The sequence below is a fragment of the Petaurus breviceps genome, unplaced genomic scaffold, assembly GCF_028583685.1.
Source record: "Petaurus breviceps papuanus isolate PSGF00001 unplaced genomic scaffold, PetGlider_PUasm1.0 140, whole genome shotgun sequence".
Classification (NCBI taxonomy): domain Eukaryota; kingdom Metazoa; phylum Chordata; class Mammalia; order Diprotodontia; family Petauridae; genus Petaurus; species Petaurus breviceps.
Genome location: NW_027185698.1, coordinates 46917302 through 46932052, shown reverse-complemented (window position 1 = coordinate 46932052; position 14751 = coordinate 46917302). Strand labels below are relative to the sequence as shown.

The 14751-nt window shown below is 42.5% G+C and overlaps 1 protein-coding gene across 14 annotated transcripts in view; it reads right to left on the bottom strand.

Annotated features, from left to right (window-relative positions):
- Positions 1-2395: 2395 nt before the first annotated feature.
- Positions 2396-14751, bottom strand: part of CTBP1 (C-terminal binding protein 1) — a 473381-nt gene continuing 461025 nt past the window's right edge. For 13 of the 14 annotated variants that reach the window (XM_069071498.1, XM_069071522.1, XM_069071506.1 and 10 more), the window contains 4 exons: positions 12191-12321; positions 10101-10228; positions 6448-6565; positions 2396-3450 (listed from right to left, as the gene is read on the bottom strand). In XM_069071498.1, the coding sequence (XP_068927599.1) occupies positions 3264-3450; positions 6448-6565; positions 10101-10228; positions 12191-12321 (564 nt within the window). In that variant the 3' untranslated portion in view covers positions 2396-3263. The remainder of the gene's footprint in view (positions 3451-6447; positions 6566-10100; positions 10229-12190; positions 12322-14751) is intronic. The other variant, XM_069071532.1, reaches the window with a different exon arrangement.

The window sequence follows — 14751 nt, the reverse complement described above, 5'->3', positions numbered from 1 at the left end:
ACATTCCTATTTGGTCATTTAAAGATCTTTGCAATTTGGCTTCAGACTAGTTTTTCAGGTCCCTGACTTGGCACTCTCCCTCACAACACAGGCTCTGGCCAGAATGGCCTGGCTCCCCTGCTTGGAATGCTCTCCTTTCTCAGTGCTACCTCTTAGAGCCACTAACTCCCTTGAAAGCTCAAGTTCCATTTCCTCAGAGGCTTTTCCTGATTGCCCTTGCTGTAGTGAGCACCACCCCCCAAAATCATGACTTGTGCCATCTATCCTGTATCTACTTATTTGTGACCTATGTAAGCTCACTGGCTGTCTCACTTCCATGTTTGTATTCACAAATTGCCTGCAATATAGTAGATGCTTTATAAAAAACATGCTTGATTGGGGGCAGCTAGGTGGTGCAGTGAATAGAACAATGGCCCTGGAGTCAGGAGACCTGCGTTCAAATTTGGCCTCAGACACTTGACACAATTACTAGCCGTGTAATCTTGGGCAAGTCATTTAACCCCAATTGCCTTCCAAAAAGCAAAACCATGCTTGATTGCCAGTTGATAGTTTGTAGATGATTTTATTCCCTTTTCAGAAAATCGGGACATTTACCCATGTCCAGTTCCATAGTAACTCCTGTTCTCTGTGATCATGATCTGATTACTGGGTGATTCAGCAGTGGAACCTTAGGATGTAGCTCATTCGGGTCAGGGTTGAGTTTATCTAGGGCAACTAGGGGTCTTCCTACTCTCTCCATGTTGCTAGAGTCCCAGGAATTTTAGCCCCTAAACCACACGTAAGTAAGCAAACAGTAGAAGAGAGGTTAAGGGGCTTGATTCCAAGTTTTAAAGCATAGCAGGGAAGAAATAATTTGTAAAAATTACCTCTCATTGACATGAATTTTCATTTTAAAGCCAGTCCCATGTTGCCCTAGACTATAATGTATCCCTAAGTTTCTTGTTACTAGGCACCTCTTTTTATATTGGCACCCATTCTTCCTTGGGCAGTTAGGTAGCACAATGAATTCAGTGCTAGGCCTGGAGTCAGGAAGGCTCCTCTTCTTGAGTTCAAGTCCGACCTCAGACACTTACTAGCTGGGTGACCCTGGACAAGTCACTTAACCCTGTTTGCCTCAGTTTCCTCACTGCAAAATGAGCTAGAGAGGGAAATGGAAAACCACTCCAGTATCTTTGCCAAGAAAAACCCCAAGTGGGGCCAAGATGAGTTGGACAAGACTGAACAACAATTTTTCCTCTTCCTGAAAATGGCTGTGGTAGTATTTTTTTTAATGGCTGAAAAATTTTTATGAAATCACTGAAAATAAAACACTAGCCTAAAGCTAGTTTGTCTAGTAAGGCCATTCTCCTGGTAGATGAGCAGCCTAACCTTTCTCTGCTAGGTATTTATGTTCAATTCCTCCCTCTTGTACTCCACCTGTTGAATTTCTACTTAGCCTTTAAAGCCAAACTCAAATGTCACTTTGGTCATGAAAATGCCCAAGTCCTGTGGCCAGCTCCTCCTTCCCATCAGTCTTTGTAAGTCTGATAGACATCAGTGGTGTCAGCTTCAAACAGCAATGGATCTCTACAGGCTTCATATTGATTTAGAAAGCAACAAATAAGCAGTGTAACATATGGTATTGTATTTTTATTTATTTTGTTAAACATTTCCCAATTACATTTTCATCAGCTTCAGCTGCGCCACTTCCGGACACACCATTTCGGTTTTGCTGTTGAACAACCAGCCTTTTGTTCATGAATGTGACATCTAAACAGTGAGAGGCTTTCCTGCTGCCAGGTCAGGCAAAGAAGTAAATGGATTGGAATTCATTGGAAGGGAAACAGATCTGAATGAATGACTCCAAATTATCTTCCTCTTAAGAGTCACTGTCCACATCATGACCCTATTATATATAGGAAAATAGCGGGTGTGTCTGAAGGCCCTAGAATTCCTTCTCCTTACTGATGACCAGATGACTTTGTGAGTCCACTTGAAGGACGTTGGGCTTTTCTCTACATCCCTGTATTAGGGCCTGGGGCTCTGACTCCTCTTGTCTGAGGGGTCTGCTCACCTGCTGGGATGGCACTGAACAGGACCATACACTGAGAGCCTCAGCTTTAATTCAATAACCGCAATCAATGCTTGTCAAAGGGAAAAAAATGAGTTACTTTTATGGAGCTACATGTCACTTTGTCCTTTGACTATCTTTTCCATCTCTATATAATTGTGGAATGGAATCTATTAAGGTGAGGCCTGCTTATTTCCCAGCTTCCAAGAGGATATTATCAACATCTTGTTAGTAACCATGGAAAATCAAGCTTTCTCAAGATGGTAAGATTCAAACTGATAGCTAAGAGATGGAACTAAAAGTTGGCTAAAAATGACTAGAAATAAAAATGTTACACATATAATATTTGTCTGGGATTTTTATTTCTTTAAAATAATTCATACAAATGGTTACAGTCACAAACATGATTTTAACCAAAAATATTGCTAGCCTACCACATTACCAGGAAGGAATCAATGTAGGCGATGAAATGCTGCTACCCTTCAGCAGTCTAGTGCCTTTTTGCAAACCACCAATAATATATACTTTAACTGGTGACCAAAAGCACAATGCTTATTTATACAAAACCTCTGTCTTCCTCAAAATCTTTTTGCAATGTTGTCTTCATTTGGAAAGAAGGGAAATTCATGCCCAAATCAGAAGAAATGGTTTTTCTTTTGTTTACTAAATTAGTCTAAAAAATAAGACAAGCAGGTAGAAAAAACAATGCACTGTGTGGCGTAGAAAGAAAAATGGGAAAAATTCATTGTCCTGAGAAGTTTGCCGACTGCCTCGTCTTGGGGCATGTTTTAACATATAAAAAAAAATCATCTCAAAATTGGTTTTTTGAATGCCTTTTTGCTTTCTTTTTGTTGACAGCTAAGCAAACAAATCCTTTTTAATGTTCTAAAAACTGTACACAGACAAGTACATTCATGATATAATTAACTACTAACTTCTCTTGCTTAACAAAGAACCCATAGGACACAGAAACAGTGAATCAGTCCACTGGACGGGGGACAAACTACAATTTATACGGAGGAAAAAAAGTTTTCCAAATCTTCTTTTCACCTCCCACACCTTCTGCCTTTTATATCTGTATATTGGACCAGTTTCTAAAACAATTATGGTCTCCTGTAAGTTCATGGTTTTGCCTCTATTCAAAAATCCAGATTTTTTTCCAAGTCATCTTCAAAGTTGAAAGCTCCAATGTTGGGAATGCTATGTTCTTAGGCTACAATTGGTCACTTGGGTGGTCTCTATCAGCTTCTGGTTTGACGGTTTGGCCAGGGGAAGGAGCATGGGGAGGATGGGCCACAGTGGGGAGCCCGTGGGATAAGGACATGGCGCTGGGGACTATTCCTTCTACTGCTGCAGGGATGCCAGCTGGAGCCACGCTCACCACGCCTGGAGGGTACCTGCTGAAAGAGGTAAAGAACAACACATGGTAAGGATCCCTTTGGGGCCATGCTGACCACTAGGAATCTTGGAACCACTCCATGAAGCTTGTCAAGCCCATGCATCCATTGGAATTCTGAGGAAAAGGAAGATAGCTTCCCTTCACATCTTGTTCTCCATTGTCTGTGTTTGGCCCACCAACTCTTGACTTTTAATCTCAGGCTACTTTCTTCTAACTCTAAATCTGCTTTTAGGACACTTCTCATCACAAACACATGAACTAAGGAAAGAATAGACTCATTTTAACTTCAATATCCACAAAATGAAGAGAAGAAGAGGTAATTTATTGGGTGCTTATTGCTAAGAAGTCCCCCTTGAATGGCCTGGGGATTAGCTAGTACTTGGGATGCCAGGCCTGAAGCTCCTTTTCACAAGGGTAGGCAAAGGGGAGAGTGTACAGGGCTGACGTGAATGCCCTACCTAGGCCAGCACTCTGATATGGGATCAGCCCTGTCAGGGAAGAACTCTAGGGAACTGTAGACATCCAGCTCCTTTAGTAGCTCACTCTAGGACAGAACAGCCATTGTTGCTGCTAAGTTCTTATGGGAGAATGCTCTGACACTAAAAGCATGAGGGCAAGGGGCATATCTCAAACACCCCCTCTTCTAGCTGGGGAAGCAGAAGCTTTTAGATCACATTAGCCAAACTCAAGACTTATCACCTCTAAACTTGGAAAAACCAACTGTGAACAACTAAAAAACCATACTCAGCTACCGCCCCTTTAATGATGAGGTGCATTGTCCTTCCAATCTCTTCCTCACTTACTTCATAAAAAAGTGCTCATGATGTCACCTGGTGGTCACCAGGGACCAGTTCACTTGACTTTGGTAAATGTTTTCACTGCTGCTTCTGAGGTATCATCTGCTGGTTTCAATTTAAAGAAAATATAAATGGTCTTAACCATTTTCTGAGACAGCCCATGGCTCTGTGCTCAGGCTGCCCTCCCTCAACCACAGCTCATGCAGTGGTGTGTTTGCTGACCCCACACATTAGAGACTTAGTCCCCAGGAGGCGGCTTGAGCACATTAAAAGAGTAATAAACTGTAGTTGTCTTCATTCTTTGGTTCCAGAGCTTGAACTGGATGTCTTAAAAAGTTCACAATCAATCACCCTTTTCATATATTAACATTTCCTCAAGACTAATGGCCCCCCTTTCTATTTCCTCAACAAACAAATTATTCAACATTCCCAGGCCCATGTAGATGATAACATGCCTGTCACTGGCCTCATCTTGGCTAGACTATCTCACTGGGGAGCTAGGTTGATGATCAAGGGAAAACAGAGGGGGTCCTTCTATGGCTTCTGTTATTCAGTTACAAAGCTACTTTGAACCAAATCACTATTTTATTCTCCTTTAAAGAATACAGCCAGAGTGGCTAGGTGGTGCAGAGAATACAGCACCAGCCCTGGAATCAAGAGGATCTGAGTTCAAATCCAGCCACAGTCACAACACAAAACTAGCCATGTGACCTTGGGCAAGTCACTTAACCCCAATTGTCCTACCTTCCCTTCTCCAAAAAAAGGGAAGAAGCAGCAGAAGCAAAGAATACAGCTAAGATGCCTCAATATTATGGAGTTTCCATGAGAAAAAAACTGTCAGAAATGTAACCTTTCTTTCATAACCTGCCTTTCTGATGTGTAGTTTTCCTTTCCACTGTAACATCCCCTTCCTAAAAAGAGGCCCAGCAATAGTAATGACCAGAGGAGAATGTCTTCCCTGGCCCCTGAGTTGTCCCCTGAGCACCTGAACTTGTGTCTCTCAGAACAAGTACAGGCAGCTCCTGTTCACCAGCCAAGAAAAGACCAAGAACGGCGCTCACAACACCAGAGTGATTGGAGAAATGGCCTTCTGACATGCACGGGGACTGGGAAGCCTTTTGTCTTGCTGTGCAGCAATACCTAGGACCAGAAGCTGAGCAGGCCACCACAAGGGACACATTTGCCTGCTGCTGACACCCTGCTCCCTGGCAGTAGGGCTGGGGACGGACTCTACTGCCAGTGGCCCCCTGAGCATCTGCAAGCTTTTCAGCTGAATCTTACAGCACCTGCATGTCCACAGACATGCTCTGGCCAAACTGCTGGATCAGGCCTGGATTTCAATCACGTCAAATATTGTTTTAAGGAAGCAAGTTGTTGTTGCTAAGGTTTGGCACTTTTGGTATTAAAGCTATTCTGGTTGCAAGTATTTTACCTTGTAATATATTGTTAGAGTCCACAGTTTTCTCTGGCCTTACACTTTGTATGATCACCCCTGCCTCAAATATTACTGGAAGTGTTACTTGAGGAACAAATTTCCAAGTCTTTAATTAATGTTGGATAATTACAAAAATTCTTCTCGCCAAAATGCTGGCTAGTGGGTAATGAAGTTTTTTGGCCGTTTTGGGTTTTTTTTTGCCATAACAATTAATGAACTAGCTTCGTCATGATGGACAACAGTGAGAGGAGTATTTGCAGTGACAAAATCACAGATCCCAGGAAAAGAGGCAGCTAGATGCCATCACGGATAGAAAACCACTGGACCCAGAATCAGGAAGACCTGGTTAAGTTAAAATCCATCCTTAGATATTTATGAGCTGTGTAACTCTAGGCAATCCACTTAACTTCTATTAGCCTCAGTTTCCTCATCTGAAAAATGAGAATAGTACCTATCTCTTAGAGTTGTTGTGAGGACAAAATGAGATAATCTTTGCAAACCTTAAAGTACCATATAAGTACTAGCAATTATTATTATTGAGATAAGAAGCCAGAGTCTATTTCTCACATCACAAAGAGAAAGACATGAATATTTTATGTTTCACATGTATTTCTGCTATCCCACAAAACAGTAAACTTTTTTCTTTTTATAGGGCTCGAAAAGAATAGGAGTAACTTCTAAAGAACACGACCTTGATATGCTCCTTCCCTTGCATTGGAGAGTGTTGGCCTGAAGTGTCCCCCCACCCCCCACCCCCCCCACTCACCTATATGCGGCACCATTAAGCTCTGGATGAACGACTGCTGGGTCCATACTGGCCCAATGTGTAGCTGCAGTCAAATGATCTTTATTAACACAATTTTTCAGGCTGTCTGGAATACGACCTTGGAAGATTGTGGGGGAAAGGCAGGAAACAAACAATAAATACATTTGTTTTAAACTACTGATTTAACATACTTTAATTTCACAGGCCTAGATTCAGACAAAGTTTTATAATTCGTTACTTGGTCCTTCAGTCTGGCATTCAGAGCTTTCTTCATCTATTCGACAATATCCTTTTCAATGTGTCATAACTTTGGTTAAGACAGCTTTCAAAAATGTAGACACGCATTATCTTATTTTCAAAAACCTTATTTCAATGGTTTAGGTACAATTTATCTCTGGAAATAAATATACCTATTTTAAAATGTCATACCAGTGTACCTTTTAAAAATTTGTGGTATGTGTATAACCTATATCAAATTGCTTGCCTTCTTAGTGAGGGGGTGGGGAGGGAGGGAGGGAGACTGTTTGGAACTCAAAATTTAAAAGAAAAAACCCAAATGTTAAAAGACTTTTTACATGTAATTTGAAAAGAAGAAAATATTTTTTTAAACTTGTGGTAAATTTAAGGTTTTTCAAAATCTCTGAATTACTGTTACTAGCAGGCAAGGGAACCAAAGCCTAATAACTCTGACTCCACCACAATCCCTCAAGTCCAGTGTTGAATGCAGACCAAGGCCCTTCAACATCTCTTGGTAGAGATGCAGCATTAGAAGTTATGTGCCACCCACTATTACATCGATGGCTAGAAGACACTCACCAACTGTTACTCTTGCAGTCCCTGTGTTACTTGATTACCATTCATTCTTTCGACCTCCTTTCTCAAGAAATTTGGACCTTGGTTCTTTGTCTTCTTCTCTTCTCTAATCCTTACCCTTATGCTAGCGGACTCCAGAATTTATGGTGATGCTCCCTCAAACACTCTAACTTCCCAATTCTTCAATTTCCTTAAATCCCATGACATATTCCTCCATTCCACCTAAGCCATGCATAAGGGGAGTCATCTATAGTACAAATATCTTTTTCTATGGCTTTGGCTGAGAATGAGAGGAGAGATTTAGGGTGACAGCTTAAGGGGACGGTAGGGTCAAGTGAGAGATAAAGAAAAATTGGGCATGATTAAAGGAGGTAGGGAAGGACTCAGCAGATAGTAGAGACTGAATATTAAAGAGAAAGAAGGTGTGATCATGCTAGGAAAGATGGGAAAGTATGAAATCAGAGGCACATGTGAAAGGGTTGGATTTGGCAAAGAGAAGACTCATTCATTGATCAAAAACTCTGACATTCCACCTGACCATAACCTCTTTTCATACTATCTTTCCCCAGGATTGTTGTGAGGATAAAATATTTGTAAAGTGCTTTGCAAACCTCAAAGCCCTATAAAAATGCTAGTGATTAAAATGATCATCTTTATCATTTCCAGAGCTAAGAAGCCAGAGTCTATTTCTCCATCACAAAGAGAAGGACGTGATTCTTTTGTTTTCCACGTACCTCAGCTATACCCCCAAATACTGGGAGCTTCCTGCTTCATCCCTCCTAAACCTGCTCTCCCCCCCTCACAATGTCCAACCCCTCTGCCCCTCAATACTTTCATAAGCCATCATTACCCTGCCCTGATGTGACCCTACAATTAAGTTATTAGTTCCACACTGTCGTCCTCTTCCTTCCAATCCCTGAACCCCTGGCTAACCCTCAGTCTTGGATCACTTCACTGTCCAGCTCCTTGACTCCCCTAGAAAAATCAGTTTTGTTATCTCACTCCAAGTGGGCCCTCCTTAGATTCCTCCCTAATTATTTCCCAATCTCACTCCTCACAAGTCTTTCTAAACTTTCTCTTATCGCCTCGATCCTCCTCTCTCTACCTACACCTTCCATTTATGTCAAAACCCTCCTACCATCAACCCAGTTTCTGAGAACGGGGTGGCCCTTCTTCTTGCTAAGGTCCAACCCTCTGCACAGGCCCTCATTCCCATCCCCTTCTACCTTCTCTGGCATATAGTTCCCTCAGTCATGCCTTCTTTTTTCTCTAATCTTCAATCCCCCTCTACTGGATCCTTCCCTGCTTTCCTCAAACATGTTCAGTTTTCCCCCACCTTTAAAAAACCTTCACTCTCCTTCCCTCAGGATGTCATCCCTTTTCTCAATCTAACATCTCAAAGTTCTCTTCACTCATTTTACCTACTACTTCTCTTGCTTGGGCTGCTTTGCAATCGGGCTCAGGGCCCCATCATTTGACTGAAACTTCTCTCTTCAAAATTACCAGTGTTCTCTTAACTGCCAAAAGATGCTTGAGCACTCTTTCCTCCTAGATACTTTCTCCACTCTGGGTTTGACACAATTCTCTCCTGGTTCCCTCTCTCCCCATGTGATTGCTCCTCCGGTCCCTTTGGCATGTCTCACCAGCCACATCTCACCCACTAAATAGGTATTCCCCAATGCTCAATCCTGGGCATTTTCTTTTTCTATACTTTCTTGGTGACCTTATCAGCTCCTGTGGGTTTCATTATCATCTCTATGCACATGTCTCACAGATTCTGACCCAGTCTCTCTTCTGAGCTTCAGTCTTGCATATCACCAACTCCTTACTGGGTAAAACCCACCCACCTTTCCATATTTCCCTTTTCTGGTGAAGGCACTACCACTCTTCCAAGTCTTCAAGGTTCAGAACCTTCTTCACTCTTTCTTACCTCACACACCCAATCCCCTCCTCCACACTCAGCCGCCACCTTGGTCAGAGCTTTTACTGCGTCTTGCCTGCCCCACTGCAGTGGGCTCTTAATCCATCTCTCTGCCTCAAGTCTCCCTGTTCCAATTCATCTTAGTTGGAGCCAAGGAAAATTAACAAAAGGTTCTCAACAGTCTCTCCTGCCTCCCTAGCCACCCTACAGCCCATCCTTCATATTACCATTAGAAGAAGTCCACAGAGAAATTTGGTCATGCCACCTCTCGGTCACAATATCTTTAGCGGCTCTAATGTTTGGTTATCCTTTTCCTTCTGGCATTTAAGGCTCTCCAAAACCTGGCATTAGGCTACCTTTCCAGTTGTTTGTCACATCACTTTTTTCCACACACTCTATGCTTGAGCCAAACCGGACAGCCTGCTGACCCCCAATACAGTTTTGGATTTGCTCAGGTCGTGCTCCTGGAACCCGTGCCATCTGCACTCTGGATTCCTTAGCTAACTTTAAAAACTGCACTGCAGGTCTGCCTCCCGCACGAAGACTTTCCTAGGTCCGAAATGCTGTTTACCCTCAGATCAAACTGGCACTTCTGTGTACAACGGCCATGTATATTGGTGTCTGTATTCCTCAATAGACTGGGAATTTCTCAAGGGAAGAGACTGTCAAAAACTTCCATCTCTCTAAGTATAAAGCATGCCAGGAACTTAATCAGTGTTTGCTGTGGGGAGATGTGCTCATAGGATGATGCAGCAATACCCCCACCCCAGTCCCCAAATACCTGGGGGCCAGAGATACACAGCTGAATAGGGCTTTCCTCCTCCACATCTGATTGAATTACAGCAACTGGCCTCCTTCCCACCCAAACCCAGGCAGGGAGAGCTAAGCTGTCAGAGTATAATGGCTGCCGAGGCACTACCTGTGATGGCCCTCCGGATCTCCCGTGCAGCCTCCTCTCGCATCTCAATGGAGGCCTGCTCACTGTACCACGCTGCATGGGGGGTGCAGATCAGATTTGGTGCATCCTTTAGGGGACCCTGGCTAAAGCTAAACACAACCATAAAACAGAATTAGAATGAGCAGAGGCACACAAGGATGTGAAGAGACAATTATAATGAGAGAAGGATGATTTTCAGTTAACAAAACATTTACAAAGCGTCATTTGGCATGTGCTGGAAGTCTGATAACAGCTAGCACATCATCACTACCCCATTTCATGGCATCAGGTTTTTAAATAGGCTTCCCATAACATGAAGAGTCACAGACAACACTTCTTTATATATGGTAGGCAAGAAAGCTTAAAATAGAGGGCTAATGATTTTATATATATACACATATATATGTGTGTATATGCATATGTAAACATATATAACATATATGTTTCCCCCCCCCAACAATAGGCCTTCAATGAAGCTCAAAATATCAAATCTGGTGAGACAGATTTTTGAGTGGAGAGAAAATATTGTGCTCAGGGCCACCCCTGGGCATTGATGGCAAAGCCAGGAAATGAGTATCATAACCTCCTCACATACAGCTACAGGCTGTAACAGACCTTGACCCTCCCCCTACTCTTTTCAATGGTCACATGGAGAGACGTGAGCAGCCCAAACATGTTACTCCATCTCACCTCTAGCACAGCTATTGATTCAAACAGATAAGGACTTGACCAGGTGACCTGGACATGAAGCCCAGAAATGGTTCCATCCAACTGAGGCTCATTAGCTGCTGAGAACTGTGCAGCAGGAGGCCATTGCCTTAGGCAGCCAATACCTATTTATGCCAAGATGTAATGCCTGTTCCCTGGTTTAAGTGACTGTCTTAAGAAAATTATCTTGGAAATTTCATTCCATCCCAACTTCTTCTATAAGATATTCTGGATGCCATTAAGGCTGTGCCTTCTTTGTACACATTATTAATCACCTTGTTGTAATGGTTACACTTAGAAGTAAACAAGAGGATTTGGTGGCTTCTTGGGCAATGGAGCATTAAGCCCTCTATTGGCAAGTAACCTTTTACGAATGACTGTAAAAGACTTCATTGTCAATTATTGTCAATTAATGGCTGGTCTCTGATAATCCATATTCAGTATCTCTTCTTGTGGGTTATGTGGGTTCCTGCAGTTAAAACAATTAGTCTGATTTTCTCCTGATGGATTTCATTTTGAATTTGCATCTTTCTATTCAGTCCAAGATCAGAGTGTCTGAGGAGGCATCACTATCTCCAGCGTTACTCATTACGCTATAAGGAGATATGTTGGGGTAGCAAGGCCAGTACCATTTGGGGCCTTAATTGCAGCAGAAGCATGGGCAGACTTAAACCCAGTTCTTAAACCAGATGAGGGGTGGTAGGTGGGGTGGACAGAGGAGGAAATGGAAGCTATTACACTGAATGTTGTCGTTATCAGCTCCATTCAGAGTAGCAGGAACCTTTGGGAAATAGGATGATAGTGGTGCCCAGGCTTTTCTGAAGCCCATGAAAGTGTCACAGACCTCTCCTCTGGTCACTGCAACTCCCTGCTTCAACAATTCCTGGAAGAGGGCACACACCTTAGCTATTAAAAACTGACACTCAAATATCACATTTGCATCTGTGTGATTTCATACACACAGTTTGGCTCTCCTCTGCTCTAGGTGTGCATGCATGCATGTGTACTGGTTTTGGAGAAAGATCACTGGTGACTCCCTTCAGCTGAGAGGCTTGCTCTGAGTGACCAGACCACTTACTATGCCCAAGTGTTCTAAAGAAGATATGGACCAATGGCCACATCTCCTTTCTACCCCGGCTTCCTCCTTCACTGGGACAAAAAAGGCGTTCTGCCCTGTGGCCTTTTCCCACGCAATCAGAGGCCCTGCTCCATTGGGACAGATCACTGGGTTGGCTCTTTGGTGAGGGTGGTTGTAGAGTGCAGGGCTGGAGTCGGCTGATTGGGTCACTGCCCCAGGGGACATGACATCATGCACTACAAGCGAAAAACAAGGAAAGGGAACAAAAGAACAAACAGAAAAGCACCTGAATGGTTCTGACTCATGTACATCTAAGGCTGCCCCTCGTATCCTTCCTTCCTTCAGGGCCTGTGCCAGTGCTTTTTCGTCTACCAACCCACCTCGTGCTGTGTTCACCAGGAAAGCCCCTTGTCTCATCTGGGGAAAATTAAAACATAATAATCAAATTAAAAATAAGATAAAATAAAAGTTGAGGCATTCTCATTTACTCAGAAGAAGCATCCATGACAACAAAGTCTAGGCAGCTAGAACGATCACCCCCGGCACTGTCTACTCTGAAAGACATTATGCCACATTTTCCCAGGGAGGAAGTTTTGTTTGAGTTTCAAATATAACACAGTTATTCACACCAATTTAATCTGTGGTGTCATAGCTGAGCTGCTCAAAACGAAGATAGTGTTTTATACTCAATCACTAAGTTTACCAGTAGAAGGGCTGCAGAAGAGATCGAACTGTAAGTTACAAGCAGGTGGTATGCCTCGATGACAAGGAGTTTGGGGAACAAAGGGATGGCCCTTGGAATAAAGATTAAACCAACAGCAGAGACAAATCAACTTGTTCAACTTAATTTCTGCTCATTGTCATGATCTCTAATTGGGGGAAGACTCCAACTCTGCTTTGGAGTTGTAGGAAAATCGATCTATTCCTAAAAGAAGGGGGGGCAGGGAGGAAGAGAAAGAAAAAAAGAAAGACAGACAGAAAAAAGAGAGGAAAAGAAAGGAGAGAAAATACAGTGTTCTGAGTATCCAGAGATGGCAATATGCAATTCTCAAGGCTAATGTAATTACCTCTCACATCCCTGTGTGTCAGTCTAGAGTGATGCAAAGCTTGGGCTCTGGTAGCAAGAGAGGGCTCGAGGTAAAAGCTACACAGAAGGACTTATAAAGAGTCTTCAGAAAAACTGGCTACAGTGAGGATGATTCTAACTGTCTCTGCAGGCTGGACCTAGGTCCTCAGTTATGACAACATCCCTCCTAGATGGGGCCAGGTTGGCCCAAGCAGAGCCTGAGCTCCATGGGAGCCTTTGCCCAAAGGGGCCTGATGCTTCACTCTTCTGTTGGCAGCACTCTAATTACTTCTCTTCTCATCTTTATTAGTAGGATCTGTTTTAAAATCATCTGATTTTAATAAGCCTAAATTAAACCTAGACACAGATGAAAGTTTAGATAATTCTGTTTTTGGAAATTAGTGAGCCAGCAGCTAGCCTGCTGTCCAGCCCCTCAGTTTTCCACACCTTCACTCTGATTTCACATGTAGGAAGCCATTCCCGGAAAACTCCGTTTTCACATGAGATTACAAGAACAGTCGGGCTACAATTTTAACTCTACAAAGAGAAATTCAGTGTTGAGGTTCCCTTGGCAACACTGAGCTCCCTGCTCACAGAGCATGCACATGTAGAGCGCACCATTTGGAGGGGGCGGGTTTCCCTACACAGTGTGCTGCTGGGTCTCCTGACCTGTGGAGATGGGGAATATGGGGACACACTCATTTATGCAACAAATGTTTCTAAAAATAAATAGCCAAATTTCATAATGCACATTTTATGACCCCCTTCCTATATGGAGGTAGCCTAGGTGAGCAGGAAGAGACAGATAAGGGGCTCCTCTTAGGGGAGTCTTCCAAGATACCGGACTGCTTGAAGATCACTTAACTACTCTAAGCACACTTCCTTCATCTGTCAATAGACAATACTTTTTAATACTATGGTTGTTATCTGCGCCTCAGTTTCTTCCTGTAAAAATGTGAGCTAATGCCACCTACCTCACACAAAGCTGTCAGGAGGGAAGTGTTCTAGGAACTGTAAAGAATCATAGAAAGTCACCTCACCTCTCTGGGTCTCAATTTATTTCTTTGAAAAATAAGGGGGTTGGATTAAATGTCAAAAGGCCCTTTCTAGGTCTAAATCCAATGTTTCAATAACCTTTGGGAACTGACTTATCTAATTTTTTAAATATATTTTTGTTCTAAATATTTATGTGGAGGTAGAGCTAATTTTTAAATCAAAACTTTAAAAATATTTACCTACATTAATCACTTATTAAGAACTTCAGTACCATAAAACTTCACCACTAATTCTTTAAGTGCTGAATGACTACAAAAGGATACAGCTAATACTGAAGTAAACAACGAAGGTAAACTGATATGGGAAAAATGGACTTTTCTAAGGTGACATTAAAAAATTAAGTCACCTACAGAAAACTTTCTACTGTTTTAATTCAATTACAATTCAACAATGTAAATATTTTGACTTCAAGTCTATATTTGAAATAAAAACTAACATTTAAGGAGCATCTAGGTGGTGCAGTGAATAGAGCACTGGCCCTGGAGTCAGGAGGACCTGTCTTCAAATCTGGCCTCAGATACTTGACATACTTACTAGCTGTGTGACTTTGGGCAAGTCACTTAACCCCAATTGCCTTGCCTTCTGCCCCTCAAGAATAAAAACCCCCAAAACCCTAACATTTAATTCCAAGGACAGAAGACTTAAATGGATACTGATCCCATAACTGAAGTCTACCAGGGATCATTTAAAATATCAGTTATTATATATATATATATATATATATA